A 19,929-nucleotide genomic window follows, 5' to 3' on the forward strand; every position below is an offset into this window, starting at 1 on the left:
GGATACGTGACTGTCAGCAGCTGATTAGCCTCCCCAAATTTGTTACTGAGGAAGAAAATGCTAGACACAAAAGCAGGATTGTGAATTAGAAACCTCAATTCCAGGTCTTACGATAATGGAATTAAGAACAGAATACACATTGTTGATATTCCATATGTGGCACTCAAGCATTTGTCTTCCATGATTGGTACATACATGTCTGATCAAACAATAAAGTTCGAATCCCATTCCTCAAATTAAACAAAGAATTACTCCATACGCATGCAAGCTGATGAAGAAGGGGTTATACTTACTTCGAACTTTTGGACTTTGTACCTAACACAAGTGACTGGTTACTACCAAGCGACAAGGCGGTTGGCAGTTAGCACACAATTTACTGAAAATGACTGAATCATTTTCTTCCCTTACTTCTTAGTAATCTTAAAAATCCTATCCAACTAATTTTACTTAACCGCAACTTTGCCGTGGGGTTCATGCAGGGGCAGATTAATGAATTGTAAGCTGTTTGATAGTTTCGGTCCTTCAGAAAGTGGGCTCGGATGCTATGTACGTTCTCTAATCCAGTCTATCAGGTGTGTACATGTAGTGTAGATTAAGGACCATTTTCTATCCTTTCTTCCCCTCCAGAAAAAAAGCATGATTCTATTCCTAGACATCTGAAAAATGCAGCTTATAATGACGGAACATTAACTTTCTGATCGAATTTAGTGAGGTCTTGATCGTATTCAAATTATACACGCTTCCATAATTCCAAGAATTTTCCAATGCATTGGACACATCTATCACTGTCAATCTCCTTTCAGCCTCGTGGCCTTGGCCCCTTGCCTACAATCAAGGAATGCTGAACTCCACTGTGTTCCCAAATTTGGCCAAAATGGGGTAACAAGGACAGGATCTCGATCATGAAGTTGTTCTAGAAACATGTAAATTAATTTGCCAGTTAAGTTTTACAACATTATCATACACGTTCCACATTGAATTTCTTTTGCATTAGTTTGCAAATAAATCATTTTTGTGACTCCTAGAAATTATGGAATTAAAGTTATAAATTCTGATACGGATAGGCTTGTTTTAATTCTAGCATGGATTTGAGTGATCTTAGATTCAGATATTTCAAATGTGGATATCACTCCAAATTTTTTCTTAAATTTGAATAAGTTTGAAATCATTTTAACATGATTTTTAAATTCTCGAGTTCGAATAAATTTAAATTCAAGTTTATTTTGCATATCAAATTGAAGTACTCAATGAAAGCTGGATATTCTCATCATATTTCAAATCTTGGAACTAAAGACTGGCAGATGCCAAGAATAACTAGCTGTAGCTGCGATGAGATATGTTAGCTAGTTTCCAAAGCAAATGAATGTGATAAGAAAATATGCAATATATAATTCACTAGTGGCATGGCTGGAGGGAGACATGTGGAGCCAGTGTAGATCCCAGAGAAGACAATTTTATTTTATATTGGTGGTTCAGCGCTTACCATGGATTTGCAGGGGGAAGCCATGGCTGATCTTGTGGATGCTTTTGATGGAAAGAATATGGAGGGTGGTTTAAGAGGAATCACTCTCGAGAACTCGAATCTCAAACACTATCCCAAACAAAAAACAAAACAAAAAAAAAAAAACTTATCAAAGACTGTGTTTGGAGATTGGACCACAATCCTACCATGGGGTATCCAAAATTAAAGAGTTTTTTTGTTAATTAATTTGGATTTGGATCTTATTAGCTTACGAAAAAGTGATTTAAGGCTGTTGATTGGAATTTTGTAATGTGCACGTGATATGTGTTTCGAAGTAAAGCTTCTTCGTGTTTGGCCCAAAAGAATTTTTGGGAGAAAACCCCCCAAGAAAAAGAGGGGTGATAGAAAGGAAAGAATTATCTATTTTATCTATAGGAGAGTGGGGAGCATCTTTTACTAGAGGATGGAAAAGCCTTGGAAATTTGTGTTCCTAAAGTCTTCAAAAGGTTTAAAGGGATATGCGTGCATGTGTCTTTAGATTTCAATTTGCAACGTCTTTCTTGATTGCAAGATTCAGCATTCTAAGTTAAAATTCATGCAATATAAACAAGTAGCATTCTTTTTTCGGGAGAAAAAATCTACAATAAATAAATTGATCGACTTCTCAAAAAATTATATACATCAAATAAAAACTTTGATATAAAAAATGATAAAAAATCATTAACAAAACTCAAAGCGAAAACCACTTTTCATGAAAGTGAATGACTTTCTAATTAACAATTAATCCAAAAACCTAATTAGTTAAGAAGCAGGAGGTAGATATTAATGAAATATGCATATCCGAATTTGTTTCAATGTTTGAAGCCAAATGGTACGAGCAAGGACAACCTCTCCTTACATGGTACCGAAAGAACTACATTCTAGGAATAAAAGGCCATGCCACACCAATAATACGATATAGTAAATAGTCAGCCCCTTGTGATTGTGATAAACATCAAACAAATATAGTGTAAATAATGTCATATTGTCAATCCGCATAATAATAAATAGATTCTTTGATGAATATAATTAAATAGTACATGCCGGTAGAACTCCTAGCTACTAGGCTACTTTGCTTTTTTTTTCATAATTGGACACTACATTTTCCATGTCTAGCTAGCTATTCCCATTTTCTGACTATTTTAGTACTACTTCCAATCATTCAAGTCAAAGAGAAAATCATAAAAATGGCTTACTGGCTTCCACATAATTGAAATACGGGGTATTTAAATTAATGTTTGCAAATAAAGAAAATATTATTGTAGAATAGTCATTTTGGAAAATGGATTGATCATAATGTCATGATCTACCCGTTTAAAGCTTAGCCGAATTGATTGATGGAGGAAGGGAGCTGCTATTCTTGTGTTATACATTGATTTAGACATCCAGGGTGTTTACACTGTAAACAATTTGATGCAAGGTAAGCTATGCATGGGCAGGTTTTGATTCCCCATTTCTTTCATTTGCTCATTCTGATTCTGCAGCTTGGGGTTGGGGGGCATGCATGCTCTTTAGTCCTGTCTTTTACTCGTCTAATTCTCTCCCTCGCTTTCCTTCAATGGGTTTCGAGTCCATAAAGCACGGGCTTGACAATGGGAATTATTAGAAGAAATAGTTAAATTTAGTTGGCATCTGCTAGGGTTGCAGGGGAGCACGTGTTCTCCTTTGAATTGAACATGACATTGCCATGGTCCACTGCCCCAGATCATTCTTCAACACAACCCCCCCGTTAACCCATCATTTCACTTATTTTCCCATGTATCTATCTTTATTCTCCAACTATACCCCACATGGAATAAATGTCTTTTAAGCTTATAATTAGCATTTAACATTATGATTATTTCTATTTTCCTTGTTATATTGTGTTATTATCCTCAAGAAAATGTTTACTTAAAAATGTGAAATAATTCTAGTTTGATACACTTTACAATTCTTCTTCTGTTATTAGTTAAAGTTGAAGCTTAAGGTTTTAGACATGAACACTTCAAAGATCCTTGCCCAATTCTTATATTGTAATAATAATCATAAGACTATATATAAAAAAAAGAATTTACCGAGTTAAATAAAATTATACTCCTCGTGATCAAAATGATGAAAAAGCACTTGAATATTTGTCTCATTAGTAAGTGCATAATCTCCTTACTTAAAGAGCAGAGTTCGAATCCCCTCTCTCTCAATTATAGAAAAAAATGACAAATATATTAATTTTTGAATAATTCAAAACAATTAAGATGTAAAATATTTATTTTTAAAATTTATATAATTATTTACACACGCTTTTTATTTATGTCTCGTCAACTTCAATTACATTCAAATCATTTAACACACTTTCATATGTAATTATTATTATTTTTTTATCATCAATGCACCATTAAAAGTGCTACATAGTCAAAGTATCGAAATTTTCTTTTTTGGTGTTTGAGACAGTAAAGTTAGTCGGAATTCCACCTTGTACATGAATCATGGAGTAAAACGTTCAAGTATTATCAGATTCATTCAGTCAAACAAAACTATAGTTGTCCATTGAAATTTTTATGGTATTATTTCCCACTGCCTTAGCATTTTAGCTGGACACATCACACATTAATGGATTGAACAATAAAGCTGTCGGGCGGGGGCCAAAAAAATAAGGAAAGACATTGAAAATAGTTGAAGTCATTCGGCTTACACTAAGAAATGGCTTGTTCACCTGTCCTCTTGTTTTAATTGCTATATATATATATATATATATATATATATATATATATATGCTTGTTATCCGTTCAGTACATTTTGCAATCTATCCCTTTTCCGACCCAAAAAAAGAAGGAGAATTTCATTAGTCAATGAGTGTATGAAGTTTGAACTTTACTTCATATTTATACACACAATCAACTACATAAAACAATATAATTATGATTTATTTATGTACATTCGAATCGTAACGCTCTCTTTTATTGAAATATATATATATATATATATATATTTATTTATAAATTATCAAAAGCTTGAACAATGATAGAAAAGGCAAAGTTAGAATTATTTCTGCCATACCTTAGCAAATGTTGGGAGGCAAAACTCAGATTGACAAGATAGCTAACCTTTCCAAACAGATAAGCAGAAAATTCTGAAGGCAGACCTCTCCATATCAGGCCCTCATATATTTTTCTTTCCTCTTTTGTTGAAGTCCCCTTGAGCATTGCATTAATTATTTTCTTTACTAAAATTACAATGTATTATTGAGGACAAAGCTTAGGTTCATTTTCAAATGTACAAATGATGAAGAAGCATCAACCCATTTTTGACTATCACTATTTGTCCATTTAAAATGAGAGAGTGAGTGTGAGAGAGAGAGAGAGAGAGAGGGAGAGAGAGAGTGTGTGTGTGTGTGTGTATGTTTCTCAGTAAAACATGTTAAAAAATTTTGGGAGCAATAATGGCCACAAGTGAAAATATTAATAAACATGAGGGGCATAATGGGGAAAAAGCGTGGACCCACTAAATCTCACGTTTTTGTAAGTTACTTACCCAAATTAAATATGTAATCTCTCTGTTTTTCTTTTATATAGAATGATAGTTAAATCATCACCAATCATATGCATTCATCACACAACCAAATCCCTAACAATACTAACCAAAAATCCTCATGGCATTACAAATTTGAATGAATGGTTAAATCATAAATGCCCTTCCATTTTTACATTGATTTAAAAGCTCTACCTAAGTTTCATATGAAATAAATTTTTATAATAAAAAAATAAAGAAACACAGCTTATAGTAATATAACATCGCGTATTATTTTTTTGTACGTGTAAGTGTAACGTATTAAATTGACATTTTAAATATTTATCCTCATATAGAAATGTGAAGAATTTAAGTCGAATTATTATTCAACTGAGTTTTATCAGTTTTTTTATGTAGCGCATTTACGACTTTATTAATTATCTATTAACTCGAGATAGTTAAATTTCAAACTAATAAATGATTAGCATTAAAATTATTTTAATTAGCTTATAAAATTTTGCATTTGGTTTCAATAAATGTTCTTTGTTTAATTATAATGATAATTATAATCTTTCAAATTAATTAAAAAAATAATGTTAAATTACATCAATATAAAAAGAAATGAAAAGACCTTAGGCTCATAGAAAACATAAATATCCTCATTTCTCATGAAAATAAAATAAGAAAATGTTTGTAGTAGTAAGTTTATTTCCTTTTTTTTTTTTTGCATTAATTAAAAGATTTTCCTTCTATTTTCTTTCTTTTTTGGTTATGCCAGCCCTCTTCTCTCTCCCTCGTTTCTCCTTTTACCCTAAACTCAAGTTGTCTTCCCCTACATAAAGCTTCACTCTTTACAACAGTCTCTCCCTAGCCCCACACTCTCACTCTCCTCTTTTTGGCTTTATTGTATAATGGAAAAAAGGGTCTTCCCCACAAGCCACTGATAAACCCTTTTATACACAAAGCTTTAACCTTGATGAGTAGAGTAGTTTTTTTGGGGTTTTATAGTACCTCACTTTTTTAGGCCCCTCTCTTAAAAATGGCAGAAAATCTTGACTGTTCAGCCTCAAATCTTCTCTGTTCAGAGAACACAAGCTCTTGCTTTGATGGTGGTCTTGATTTTGATGCAATAAATGAGTTTGGGGTTTCCCCTTCCGACCACCACCTTAAAAACCAAATCTTTAATCAACAAGACCCTTGTTTTATAAACGATAGATCAACGTCTTTAATGGGTAGTTCTGGTTTTGCAATACACAGTGACGAGAGAATCCAGGAAATGATTGGAAAAGAGATGGAGCATTTGCCTAGAGCTGATTATCTTAAGAGACTGAGAGGTGGGGATTTGGACTTGAGTGTTAGGAGAGAGGCTCTTGAATGGATTTGGAAGGTTTGTTGGTTTTTGTATTTTCTTTTGTATCAGTTATATTCAAATGGAACTCTTGGCTCTTTGCTTGTTTGATCCATTGATAATTGTTTTTTCTCTGCCTTACTTTGATGTTTAACTGGTTTTTGTAACAGGGGTTTTGTTTTTCAACAGCATTATAGCCTTTTCTCAGCAAAACTGATGACATTGTGCAAGTTTTTTAGTTTTCTTTGGTTTTCTTATTTAATTTCTTTTTAGTTTTGTTACGGGATCTTCATACTTTGTTTGGATCAATCAATTGCCGAGCTATTGATAGATTTTTGGTATTAAAGTTTATTTTTTAATTATGTTTTTTTCTTTCATTTCTGGCGACTTGAAATTGCCATTGTGCTTTCTTTCTGCGTTTTCCCTTTTCATTCTTTATTTTTTAATACTGAATTGGACTATGCGTTTGGCTTATTCCTTACTGATAATGCGCTATGAATGATGGTCTCGTGGTTGGTTTATGAAACGGTTAAATTATCTTTGACTTACTTTTTTTTTCATTTGTGATCAACAGGCTTCGGCTTATTGCCGTTTTGGACCATTGACTATTTGCCTATCCATGAACTACTTGGATCGGTTCCTATCAGTTTATGAATTACCTGTAGGTTCACGAAGTAGCCTCAAGTTTGGTTCTTTCTTTTCTTACATCATAATCACAGCCACTGATTATTTGTTTTTTCTTTTTTTTTTGTCTTTGATTTTATTTCTCTATCTTTTGGGGCAACATGACATAGAGAGGTAAAACATGGACAGTTCAACTGCTGGCTGTAGCTTGTTTATCAATTGCAGCCAAAATGGAGGAGACTAAAGTGCCTCTGTCTGTAGATTTGCAGGTGATTAGAACATGTAGATTGATTTAATGTGTTTGGCAATAGATGTTGATCACTTTGTCTTTCTCAATTTGAGTTTCCTGATTGTGTGGATTTGTTGTGGGCAGGTGGGAGAACCAAAGTTTGTCTTTGAAGCTAAAACAATACAAAGAATGGAGCTTTTGTTGTTAAGCACATTGAAGTGGAAAATGCAAGTTCTTACTCCTTGCTCCTTCATTGACTACTTCCTAAGCAAAATTAAGAATGGTCAACATCCATCACCATCTTTGATCTCTAGTTCATTACAACTAATATTGAGCACAATCAAAGGTTTCTATCTCTCTGTCTATTTGTTGTCTAATTCATTTTTGTTACATTTTCGTTATTGAGGATTAATGGGGTTTGAACTGATGCAGTGTTTGGTGGGAATGAGTGCAGGTATTGACTTCTTGGAGTTCAGGCCTTCTGAAATTTGTGCAGCAGTGGCGATTTCTGTTTCAGGAGAAATGCAAACATTAGCCATTGATAAGGCTATTTCATCTTTCACCCTTGTAGAAAAGGTAAAAAAAAAAAGAAAAGAAAACATTAAAAAATGGTGTGGTGCCCACAGAAGAAAAAACTCAAAGAAAGGACAAATTTGCTTTTGCCGTTAGGTCTTAGAAGATCTTGACTCTTGATCTTTTTTTTTTTTTTTACTATTTTGATGAGTCAGTGAAATGAGGATTCTCTTCTGTTGCTTGTGGGATTTTTGCAGGATAGAGTGTTGAAGTGTGTTGAACTGATGAAAGATTTGTTATTGATTAATGGGTCTGCTAATGCTAATGTGGCAGCTCCCCCCTCAGCTTCCTCTGTTCCCCAAAGCCCCATTGGGGTGTTGGATGCTGCATGCTTGAGCTATAAAAGTGATGAAATAACAGTTGGGTCATGTGCAAATTCCTCACATACTAGTCCAGACACTAAAAGGAGGAAACAAGACAAACCATCCCAAGTGGATTTCAAGTCATGAGATCTGAGTTTCCTTCCTTTCACACCCTTTTAGTCAATCAATTTGGTTGAATGGGAATTTTGGTGTGGTTCTGGAGCACAAAGGGAGAGAGAATGGGATACAAAGAGAGAGTTTCAATATGAATAAATTTTTAAGGTGAAAAATGATTCAGCTTCTTCCATGCTTAAAGCATGAAAACCCGAAAAGATGTCACCAGCTGTTTATATAATCAAGAACCCTCAACAACAGCTTATAGTTTATCACAGGCAGAAGCAGTGGATGGTGGTCCACCCAAAAAATGAAGGTGTTGTCTTTTTTTTTTTTAAGAAGGAAATACTACAGTCTTTTTTCTTTTTTTTTATTTTTATTTTTTGGTTGTAGCTTTCAATTATAAATGAGAGAAAAAAAATCAAGTCAGAATATATGTAGAGGGGTAAAAAGGAAATTCTAAGTTTTGTTTATTATATTTTTGTCCTTTTTTATCAAAATGGAAAATTGTAAGCAAATTACCAAATATTCTTTCTGGCAGCAATTGGAGTGTAATTAACTTATGGACCATCCAATCCAAAAACCAAAAAAAGGTTGTTCATATCATAGTATGCTGCTGACATGAAACACGAGACGGTGTCGTTTATTGGCCGGTCTTGGGATCAGAAAAGGGCCTTAAATAGTTCCCCCTGAGTGTGTGGGCCCACAAAAAAACATTTTGTTTTCGAGCGTGAGACCGGTCAACATCTGAGGTTTGGGTTGTGTTGTGTTTTGAGTTTGTGTCTGAATTCTGAAATAATGATGAAAGCAAAGTAAAAAAGAAAAGGCTCTGCGCATAAGAAACCTTGGGAATCCACAGTGCTGATAGAGACTGTGACTGCATACTTATTGATTATGGGCACTTAGTATCATGGCTCTTTCATGACTTCGACATCAACTATTTACACGTGTTCTTTCCCCCCTTTTTTTATTTAAAAAAATATATAAAAGTCCCCCATAATTTTGTCTCTATTAAGACCTATTTAATTTATGTTGGTTTTTCCCCTAAAACATATTTTGCTCCTGAATGTTTTCATTGTAAAATGTAGCAGCTAATGTCTTCGTCCTTATAAGTTTATCTGTCATTCACCATAATCATGACATAGTTTACACTATTGTTATTTTTTTTTTTAACTATCTCTAAAGACATATTAAAATATATCATATTCACTTACATATATTAATTGTCCCTTTTCCTTTTAAGTTTTTCTCCCATTATAACACCTTTATATAATTTAACAAAGCAATATCAATGAACTGAGAACAAAAAATAATGACATTAATGGATAAGAATAATACTCCCCTTCGTAAAAGTAAGCTTTGTACATAATTAATCAAATGAGATTTAATTTTAAGTTATTTACTAGAATATTACATAATTGGTAAAATAATTTTGAAATACGATTTAAAATTTGCAACTTACACGACAATGGATCAAATTTATCACTTTTTTTTTATTCAGAAGTAATTTAATTATCACATTTTTAATTTTGTTTAAATATAATAAAAAATTATTTTTTTTTTGTAAAATATTTTTTATTTCCTCACAGAATATTCTTTTACAGTTAATTTTTATTAATTTTGAATCAAATTACAAAGCATAATATAATAATATTATACTCATTAAAAATGAGTAACAAATTTAATTTATCATCAAAAGTAAAGTACTAAATTTAGATTATTACAATATTTTTTTGCCGTCTCTCTACCTCCATAACAATCTTCAGAAAATTATCTAATATTTTATTAATAATATAAAATAAGCAGGAGAACAAATATGAAATGCTTTTTCTTGTGATTTGGTGAGAAGCTATTTAGATGTATAGATTTTTATGTTTATAGGATGTGGAATCACTAAGGCTTGTCTTCATATAGATTCCTATATCACTCAAACAGACAGAAACAATGCCTATCCTCTCCATGTGCATGATGGCAGAATTAAAATGGGTTGGTAGACAAAAAAAAAAAAAAGACATGATCAAGAACCCCCAAAAAGTATCCACTGAGATTCTGCTACACTTTTCTTGGGAAAAAAATGAATTTTCCAGTCCAATGAGTGCAGCCTTTTACCTTAAACTGAAACTCAAAAGCAGTCACCCTTAAAAACAGCAGAGGGTACAGAAGAGTAAAAGAATGCAACTTTGACTGATTAACAACAGCTAAGCATGGTCAATCAGGGTTTATTAAACTAAAAACCAATAACCCCATTTGTAACTGACTGTGTCATTAAGGGATCCCAATGGGAAACAGGCATTTGTGCTAAGGACATCTGAAGGAGGGAATACCAACAGAAAGAAGTAAAAGACAGACAAGTGTCTTGAGACTGTTGCAAACTTATAAAATTTGCATTTGTAGCTAGCAAAAATGTAACATGGCCAGCTCATTCCTGTTTCTGAGCCTATGAGCACCTGATTTACAGCAAAATTTTCCTTTTGCACACAGCTACACTTTCCTCTACATTTGGTTTTCTGTTTCCTTTTCTGCCCTACATTTGTCCTTGTGGGGACCCAAAGCTGCGGTATGTGCTACAGTCTTACTGCAAAAACTGGATTGGGTTGGTAGAAGAGGATCCATATCTTAAGAGCATGCAGTAAAAATTTCTCCTTTTTGAAATTGAACAACAGTAAATTTTGTGTTTTATGGGTACTCATGGTGAGAGGAAAGAGTTCGATGGTAGCCACATTTCGTCCCATACCTCCACCAAAGACTAGACTTCGAAACTCGAATTTTCCTCTTTCAACATACATTATAGAAATAAAAAAGAAAGAAAATGTTGCTATATATAACACATTGTCGTTGTTCATGGATAGTCCTAGGATAGTCCCATACCTCTTCCCCCACCAGCACTCCCCAGTCTAAAATTTTAGCTGGACCGAAACTACCAGAGAGTAGTCTCCAACATGAATGTCTTCATACTAAAGCTATTAAGTAGTAATTAAGACTTCGATAACAAGTTTGTTAATGGCTAATTAGAGTCTAAGTTCAAAATAAACAGATGGTGGACGTTTCTGTGCGGTGAACAGTGAGTTGTGGGTGTTGCTGCATTATTACTTACTACACTTTGTATATATATTTCATTTGCGTAACTTTGTGGGGATGTCTGAGGTTTGTATTTACCGAGAAAATGAATGTTGACGGGACGGGGAGGTGAGAAAGAGAAATGTGAGGGCAAAGAGTAATCAAAGCACAGACCAACACGAGACCCAAGAAGGAGAAAAAACACTTTTACTCAGTGTAAGTGTGTGCATGGTGGAGGTGGTGTGGAAGGAGATGGACAGAGGCACACAAGGGAAAAGAAAACAAAAGGAAAACAAAAAGAAATGGGGGAGATGGGTAAAAGGGATTGTTCAGATTTCTCTTTCCGAGTACCAGCGTCCCTTTGCTTGTCATCTTCTCTTCTGCCTTTTATCTGTCTATTCCTTTTTGATGAAATAAAGAATTGGATTAAGGAATAAGTATACATACATGCATGTCGCTCCTTCAATTATTGTTATTGAAATTTTACTTTCGTTTTCAATTTAAAATCTTAGATTATTTATCAATTAATTTCATTGCTATAGATTATTTACTTAATTAAATGAAATATTAATCCAAATGATCAATACATAGAGACCTAGCAAAGTATCAAAATTTTAAGTGAGTTATAATGCATATTAATATATGATTGCTTGTTTTATACTAATAGTAAGTAATAATGACCTCCCATTTGAACAAAGTTTGATACCATCTTGGCTTTTGCAACAATTGAGGCGAATTTCTGTCTTAGGAAATTAAAGTAGACTCCAAACTTAAAGGGAGCTAACCAATGTATTATATAATGTGATTAATTCAGAAGAATTGATTCCACCGAACGAGAAGCTGATGAATGTGTTTGACCAGTCAGAATCAGCAAAATTTAATCCCTTGAATTGTAATAATAGTATTAAATCCAGAGAACCTAGTTTAACGAGTTCTAGCTAGTTTATGGGAACCCTTAACGTTCAAAACTTAATATTCTGATTTTCAAAAATTACAACAGTGTTTGTTACATAAGAAAGAATTCCCCGTTTGACTGCATTCTGAGCCAAAAATGATTCCTAAAGACAATTACAGGGTGATTCCCCTGATGTTTTATTATTGCATTGGTGTTCTTGGTGAGAGCCCATGCAAGGATACTATACCTTAATTTTTTTTTTTTTTTAGTTTGGTGGAAATGTTATCTCTTGTTTTATTTCTTTTACAGCCTATGAGCAGCCTAAAATGAAAATTTCTAAAAGCTAGCTCGCTGTCCTTTAATGAACAATGTGGAAACTTAAATTTTCTCGACTCTTTTGATTAAACTAACCCCCTTGTAATTAGACAAAGTCGGGCTGGCCTGTAGAAGTTAAGCATCGATGCCACATGCGGCTGTTAGGGTCTACTTCCCGGGGATGAGAAATGACCTCAGGAATGGGGAAGTAAACATAGTGAGTGTTGCATATGCCAACTGTAATGCCACTATATCCAGCAAATGCACCATGAACCTGCAAATGCATGCATCCATCCATCCATCATAATTCTACATTTCCAGAGATCAGTCCTAAACATAAAATGTGCATAATAAATACCACGGCTTCAATCTTTTCAATAAAATTATAGTAAATCAACAAAGCCTAAAGTTATGTCCCTTTCTCCTTTTAAGTTTACCTATTACTGTACCAGCGTGAATATGATCTCCACTTTCAACTAGGGCAAACTTGAACAACCCTATATGCCAATATGTGCCAAGGACGTGACATGCTAGAACACTTGAGCAAAGACCTAGTTAACTGCACGCTTGCAATTGGTTGGCAACAGTGAACTTTAATGTAAAGATGACTGTTTAAAATCAGACAAAGTGGTGAAAACAAAATTTAAGGATTCAATATTTCCAGATTGTTTGGTTTCTAGTATTTAAGACTGCTTGACAGAATTTGTTTTGTTGAAAGTGTTGGTTTCTAGTACCTCAGCTCATTTAGCAGCTGCCTCTAAGCAAACTTGAACAACCCTATATGAATATGTGCCTAGGATGTGACATGCTAGGAGACTTAAGCAAAGACCTAGTTAACTGCAAAGCTTGCAATTGGTTGGCAACAGTAAACTCTACTGTGAAGGTGACTGTTTAAAATCAAACAAAGGGGTGAAAATAAAACTTGGGTTTAATTTTTCCAGACCGATTGGGTTCAAGTATCTGAGACTGCCTGACAGAATTTACTTTATCGAAAGTGTTGGTTTCTAGTAGCTCAGCTCATTTAGCAGCTTGCATCTAAGCAATACCAGTCATTTCCATGTTATCGGTTTCTAATATAGCTTAGATGGTAGGGGAAATTTATGGTATAGATGCTAGGTTCAAGCCATAGCACTCTCTTCTTGTATCAAAATGAAAAAGAAAAAAAGGTTCTGCAAAGCAGTCCAAATGCATTAATTGCGTTGGGGGGGACGAGGGGAAAGTAATGGAAACTTACAGCATTTTGTCCTAGAACAGTGCATAGAATTCCATCTGATGCATTTGCACGGCATGCACGGATCATGTATGTTGGATCAATATACTTGACATCGGCTGGGATGCCAATTTCCTTAAAATATTTCTTTGTCTGGCAGGAAGATAGTGAATTAGCATTTAGTACCATAACAGTTCATCAAATATACTTAGAGAAATAAACACATCATCCAATGAAAGGACCTATAAAGCAGATTTATGTTGCCATCTCTAAGAAACACAATCAAAAAGAGGCACCTAGGTTATGAAAGCATTTTTTCTAAGGGGCTAGGTGGTATAGCATTATTTTTTAAGTTTTTTAATGGGTTAAGATTACCACCTCAGAGAAGATTCTTACATCTTAACGCAGTGAAAATTACTATATAAAGATAACCAGCATCACTAAATGCAATAACTTGATCCACAAAAACATAATACCAATAAAAATTAGTAATCATCTTATCAGTGAATTTACTTTGATTTATTCTGTGAGATATGTGCATAGTACTGATCCATATATAATCAAAATCAAACCAAAAGCACTCTGACAATTTTGTGGGCAATCTAGCATATGAAATTGCATAATCATTAATAAAATGAAATTTTAACACAAAAAGAAAGGACAATTTGGTGATTATAAAAACTCATGTACCAATTCTCATTCAAGTCAATTAAATAATGCATGATTGGTAGCTTCACAAAGAGACGTAATCCCTATGGGACAGGGCTACATGCAGTTTAATCTTTCTTTTTGAAGATACTGAGTTACTTAATGGAAGAATGCAAATAACTGGACTAGGTGACTACAAATAAAAAATAATCTTACTAGATTTTTATTTCTTCAGCCAAAAGCTTACAAATAAGCAAATGCAAGAAACAGTTGAAACTACAATGAAATACCTCTTGTTGGATATGCACACCGAAATCTCCAAGTACAATGTTTCCAGATGCATCAGTAGCATTAGTTTTCTCAACAAGATTCTGCAACAAAAGGCAGCACCTTAGGGAAGCTCAAATCACATATTTTACTCAGTATATCATGCTATCAAATTTGAATATCTCTTAGAACTGACTCTTCCTCTTCAAAGAGGGAAAAAGATGACAAACAATTCATTAAACAAACCTAAAGAGATACTCTGGTGCCTTAACTCCTGTTTTGAAAGTACCTAATATAGGAGGGGACACAATATTCAACTTATTGGTGCTTTTATCCTTTCAACTAAGCAACTATGAATTTGATCTGAGCCTCACAACATTTACACTGACAAAACATCATATAATAGAGAAAACACGGGGAATTTATTTGTGAGTTAATTCCACATCTCTAATCCTCATAAGAAAAGAGGTAGTTACTGAAACTGAGAAGGATCCAAAACTTTTAAAAAGAATTTAAATGAAGAAAGCAAAAGAATAGACAACAGATTAAAAATTGAAACATGAAAAGCAATAATAAATCAAACCGACAGCACGAAAAAGCTTAAATATTGTCAAACAAAAAAAAAAATCATCTTCTTCACCAATGGAAAGGTCATTGAGTTAGACATCCAAAGAGGGAGTTATTTGACCACTCTTACTATGCACATCAGAACCATAAATTTGTGATTAAAATACCACTTCCAAGAAGCACTCAAATAGCTAAATACATAAAGTATTTAGTCACCTGCCCAGCTCCTTCTGCCACACAGACCACAGCTGATCCCTTTGTCTCAATTAGGTATTTCAGATGCCTTAATACGCCATGAGGTCCATGCAGATGGAAAGGTACCTAGAAAATGAATAAGCTGGATGAATTAAAAACATGCAAGTGAAGACTGTGATGAGCATATGTGAATTCATTGTTAACAGTCAGCATAAATACCTCTGGAATCAAACATATATCAACTTGTCCACTAGCTAAGGATGATTGCATGGCTATGAAACCACTGCTACGACCCATCAATTTCACAATGCCAATTCCATGGTACGCACTATGTGCCTGGTAATTAATTGAAGGAGAAAAAAGAAATAGTAATAAGTTTAACATTGACGAATTAGTAACAGCAAGGAGTTTTTGCACATGAATTTATGTAGAAAGGAATTATATAACGCATGAATTCAAAAGTCAAACAAGATTTTTATATCAACACCAATAACCAAAGCTGATATACCTCAATGTATGCAGAGTTGATTGCTCGTTGTGCTTCTTCAACAGCAGTATCGAAACCAAAGGTTTTGTCCATCAGCAGAATGTCATTGTCTATAGTTTTTGGCACACCAACTACAGCCACTTTCAACTTTCTTTTACGGCACTGAAAGCAAAAGTGTAAAAGCATATATATTTAAGAAAACACAACCACCCCTATTTCTAATAAAGTTAGTTTTCACAACTTTCAGAGATTCTTAGTCTCAAAAGGAGATCCTTTAGTATCCCTCCTGATGTAATATATTATTCATACATACAGATTTCTCAATCAAATTCAATTTGAAATGGAAAACATAGCTTAGAAATACCAAATATGGAAAATAAATCTGAATCCATTTCCGTAAAATCATTGAAATGCCATAAAGTTAATTAAAAGAGTAAACAAATTTATAAACACTAATTTGTACTTAAGGGGAGAAATTAAAAAAAAAAAAACCTACCTTAGTTTCTCTGAGTCCCTACTTTGAATTTGGGATAGTTAAAACCGAGGAAATAGCAAGTTAAAGATTAAAAATAGTGCTATAAATGCAGAAGACATCAGATCTGATATGAACCTCATTATGTATAGCATTGGCCCCAGCATGAGTACCATTTCCACCTAGCACAAAAAGCATGTTGATTCCTCTTTCCTGACATCAATTTTAGATACACATCAGAGACACTACATACTTGGCCTCTTGAAAATTTTAATTCGATATCTACAATGCCTTCAAGACAACTGTAAGTTAATCTGATAATAGTAAAAGATTTTGAGCACCTCCATTCTAGTGACAATTTCGCTGACAGGGGGTCCTCCACGTGAAACTCCTAACAAGCTTCCACCTGAAAGGTGAATATTTTGGACTACTTTCCTTGACAGCTGGAAATCAAAGCCAAATTAACAACAGAAAATCTTGGATGAAACAATAGATATCAACAAACCATTATTAGGAAAGAAACACGGCTTACCGGCATTTCAGATAAGTCTTTGTCAGAGAATCCACGATAACCAAAAGGAATCCCCACGATGTTTTTTACACCATATATTTCCAGTGTGATGACAATCTGCACAAGTTTAATTATTCAATTATGTACAGAACAATAAAGACTAAAGCATCAGATTTCAGAACAATATGAAACTTCAATTCAAACCAACTTTTATTGGGCTAAGATCCAATCATTGTTACTTCACCAGTTTAACCTACCATGAAAGGGAGAATTTTAACTATAATCTCAATTAATATATTGTAAATACCTTTTTTTTTATATGGTATGCTAACAATGAAACGTGAAATAATAAATTCATGGAATTTTGTACAAACTCATATAAAGTAGGCAAAATTGCTTTGTCCAAACAAAAAAACAATTACTGTTGTTCAGTTTTCTAGTAGAAGAAAACCCTTAGTACACGGTGTATGGAAATTAGACTGAAACTATTTATCAAGCCAACAGTCAGAGGCACATTCCATGTCCTGAATCTCATTCATTAGGCACCTCAAATAAACTTTAGATTTTTGCAGGAGACAGAAAATTAAAAACCAGTTAATTCTTACATAACTACAGCGGTGAAAGTATGCTGGTTTCAATCGAATAGATAGCCTAGCAGTTGTTGATTATTACAAACAGGCGGCCAGCAGCAAAATTTAAATTTAAAAACGACACTGACCTGCCTAATGACATCATTGAGACCAGGGCAAAGCCCACCACAAGTAACAATTGCAGCTTTCACTTCTTCTGGTTTGAAATATATTTTCTCTCGAGGCCCAGCACGATGAACCCTAAGATGACATGTCATTTCACATAATATTACAACTGCCAAATGAACTTCACTGTTGCAAACATTAAACATAAAGAAAGACTGCCAAATGAAATTCAATGTTACAAACAATAAACAAAGACAAAGAAAAGGAAATACACAAAATGACAAGAAATGTAGACACATGTGATGAGATTGGATCTAAAATTACCAATTCTCTGAAATCAAAACAAAAATTGGAAATAATAATGATAAAACAACATAACATTATTTTACCACAAATTATTTCAAATACCATAGCATGTAATGAAAGTGTTGTAGTTAATGCAATAGAATGCATGGCTTGCCAATTTGCAACACCTTATAATTCAGTTGAGAGTTATATTTACCATTGTTCAACCCAAGAACAGTTAGGATCTATGCACTCAGCACCAGCAGATGTTGGAGACGAATAATGTATGACCTGAGATATTTAAAAGTTCAGAAATTGTGACCGATGCAAAATTAGACATGGATACTTGACCAAAATAATTGCAGTCTTATTTCCATAGAGCTTGACAAATTCAACTGATATCTTGATTTAAGATATAACAGTGTTAATCAAGTAAAAATTTACCTTTAAAAGAGCAAGACTTAGCAGATTTCTTTCTTAAAATTATTTATGCCAGACTTTTCAGGTGATTTTGAATTTTCTTTTCAACTACCTATTCTACAGCTAGGATGTTTCAATTTTGAAAACTGAATACAAGGATAAATTTAGTAAAATGATCTCCAAGCTCTCAATGAAAAGCATAAGAAAATTTTCAATTCTTCATATTACAATTCAGCACTTGATCGATACGGCATATATTGAAGAAACTGGTTCAAAAAAGTGAAATTTAAAATATAAAATGAAAAATTTTTACCTTAAGAAGTACTCTATCCTTATTATTTATGTAACCATGCCACTCCTCATCCGATGGATAACCTTCTGCAAAATCCTCAGTAACCGGAGTTCTGTAAGAAAAATCAAAATAATTAATTTAAATAATTATTTTAACTACAAATCAATAAATAATTAAGAAAAATCAAAGGCGATCAAACATCGGGAAAAAATAAACAGAAAATTTTCAAGCAAATTCCACTGGACTCCAAAGCGAAGAGAAAAAGAAAGTTACTACTGCATTTTACATGTTTCTCACTCTTGAAGTAAAACAAATAACAATTCCAAGTAAAAACCAGCTTAAAACATTGAAGAAAGGAATAAGGAGGAGCAAAATTACTGTATTACCTCATTCTGAGACAAAATGTGGAAGGAAAAGAGTGAGCATCGGGAAAAATATCGGTGATGTGAGGAATATTAAATCGTTTTTCGAAATCTTGCTGGAACTTGGACTTCCAATCAGGATCGCTGAAATCGATGTTATTGTTCGAGCTTTGACTACATTCAACCTTGGAGAAAACTCTACTCCTCCTCTGCGATCTTAGTGTACGGAGATTCAAAGAACTGAATCCATGGCGGTAACGGAGGAGACGACGAGAGACGTTGTCGTTTCGAGGCAGAGTGAACTTTGGGGAAGAGGAAGTGGTGATCGCATGGGAGAGAGTTTCCATGAAATGACAAATAAAGTCGAGATTTGGCTTCCTTATTCTTTTTTTTTTTTCTCTCTTTGTTTTGGTCGTTGCAGAGAATGATCGAAGGTCCGTTTGGTTAACTGAAGTACTGGAGGGAGTGAGAAGAAAAGGAGGAAAAAGGAAACGAGACAGAGAAAGCAGACAAATTGAAAACGGCAGCCGGTTTTGGCCGTACAAACTCCAAAATTTTTTTGGCTTATAAAACCGAGGAGGCTTTTCAAAGTTCAACGGGGTAGGAGTTCTTTTGACCAAATTAACCTTTTGTTTTTCCATTTAAAATTAAATCTCAATTTGCATGCAATGGTCATCAAATTGCCAATACATAGATAATAAAATAAATAATAGTAATAATTACTACTCTAAATCTAATCTCTTTATACTATATTTTATACTATAAAAACAATAACATGTATATTATAAAAAAAATTATATTAGTAATTGTTAATAACACCCGATTTCTCTAATTGCGGTCATCAAGGAAAGGAAAATTTTGCTTCTTTGTATTTCCTAAAAGATGTAGCTTTATTTGGATAGATTCTGCTTTCAACTTTTTCATTAACGAATAAAATGGTGGATTATTAGTTGAAAATGGAATTGGATTCCACTGTAGCGGCAGGGAGCCGCTGACTCGTCGATGGAGTCAAAGTACTTGGCTACCTACCCCAGCCATGGGCCATGGGCCACGGGCTAAAAATAAGAGCTTATAGAT

General features: G+C 33.7%; 2 protein-coding genes across 2 annotated transcripts; one reads left to right on the forward strand and one right to left on the reverse strand.

The window, feature by feature from the left end:
- The first annotated feature begins 5,824 nt into the window (after positions 1 to 5,824).
- On the forward strand, positions 5,825 to 8,650 carry CYCD2;1 (Cyclin D2;1). The gene is made up of 6 exons (XM_007047753.3): positions 5,825 to 6,371; positions 6,907 to 6,993; positions 7,127 to 7,225; positions 7,330 to 7,531; positions 7,640 to 7,761; positions 7,956 to 8,650. The coding sequence occupies exons 1-6, from the start codon at positions 6,024 to 6,026 to the stop codon at positions 8,205 to 8,207; spliced, it is 1,110 nt and encodes a 369-aa protein (XP_007047815.1). The 5' UTR covers positions 5,825 to 6,023; the 3' UTR covers positions 8,208 to 8,650.
- A 3,448-nt stretch (positions 8,651 to 12,098) lies between these two features.
- On the reverse strand, positions 12,099 to 19,398 carry PFK5 (phosphofructokinase 5). The gene is made up of 13 exons (XM_007047754.3): positions 18,877 to 19,398; positions 18,512 to 18,602; positions 17,996 to 18,069; positions 17,517 to 17,628; positions 16,820 to 16,915; positions 16,629 to 16,730; positions 16,426 to 16,500; positions 15,837 to 15,977; positions 15,548 to 15,664; positions 15,350 to 15,454; positions 14,590 to 14,670; positions 13,676 to 13,804; positions 12,099 to 12,715 (listed from the first exon to the last, which is right to left on the reverse strand). The coding sequence occupies exons 1-13, from the start codon at positions 19,197 to 19,199 to the stop codon at positions 12,548 to 12,550; spliced, it is 1,614 nt and encodes a 537-aa protein (XP_007047816.2). The 5' UTR covers positions 19,200 to 19,398; the 3' UTR covers positions 12,099 to 12,547.
- Between the last annotated feature and the right edge of the window lie 531 nt (positions 19,399 to 19,929).

Source organism: Theobroma cacao, chromosome 1, assembly GCF_053813885.1.
Source record: "Theobroma cacao isolate CCN51 chromosome 1, ASM5381388v1, whole genome shotgun sequence".
Taxonomy (NCBI): Eukaryota; Viridiplantae; Streptophyta; class Magnoliopsida; order Malvales; family Malvaceae; genus Theobroma; species Theobroma cacao.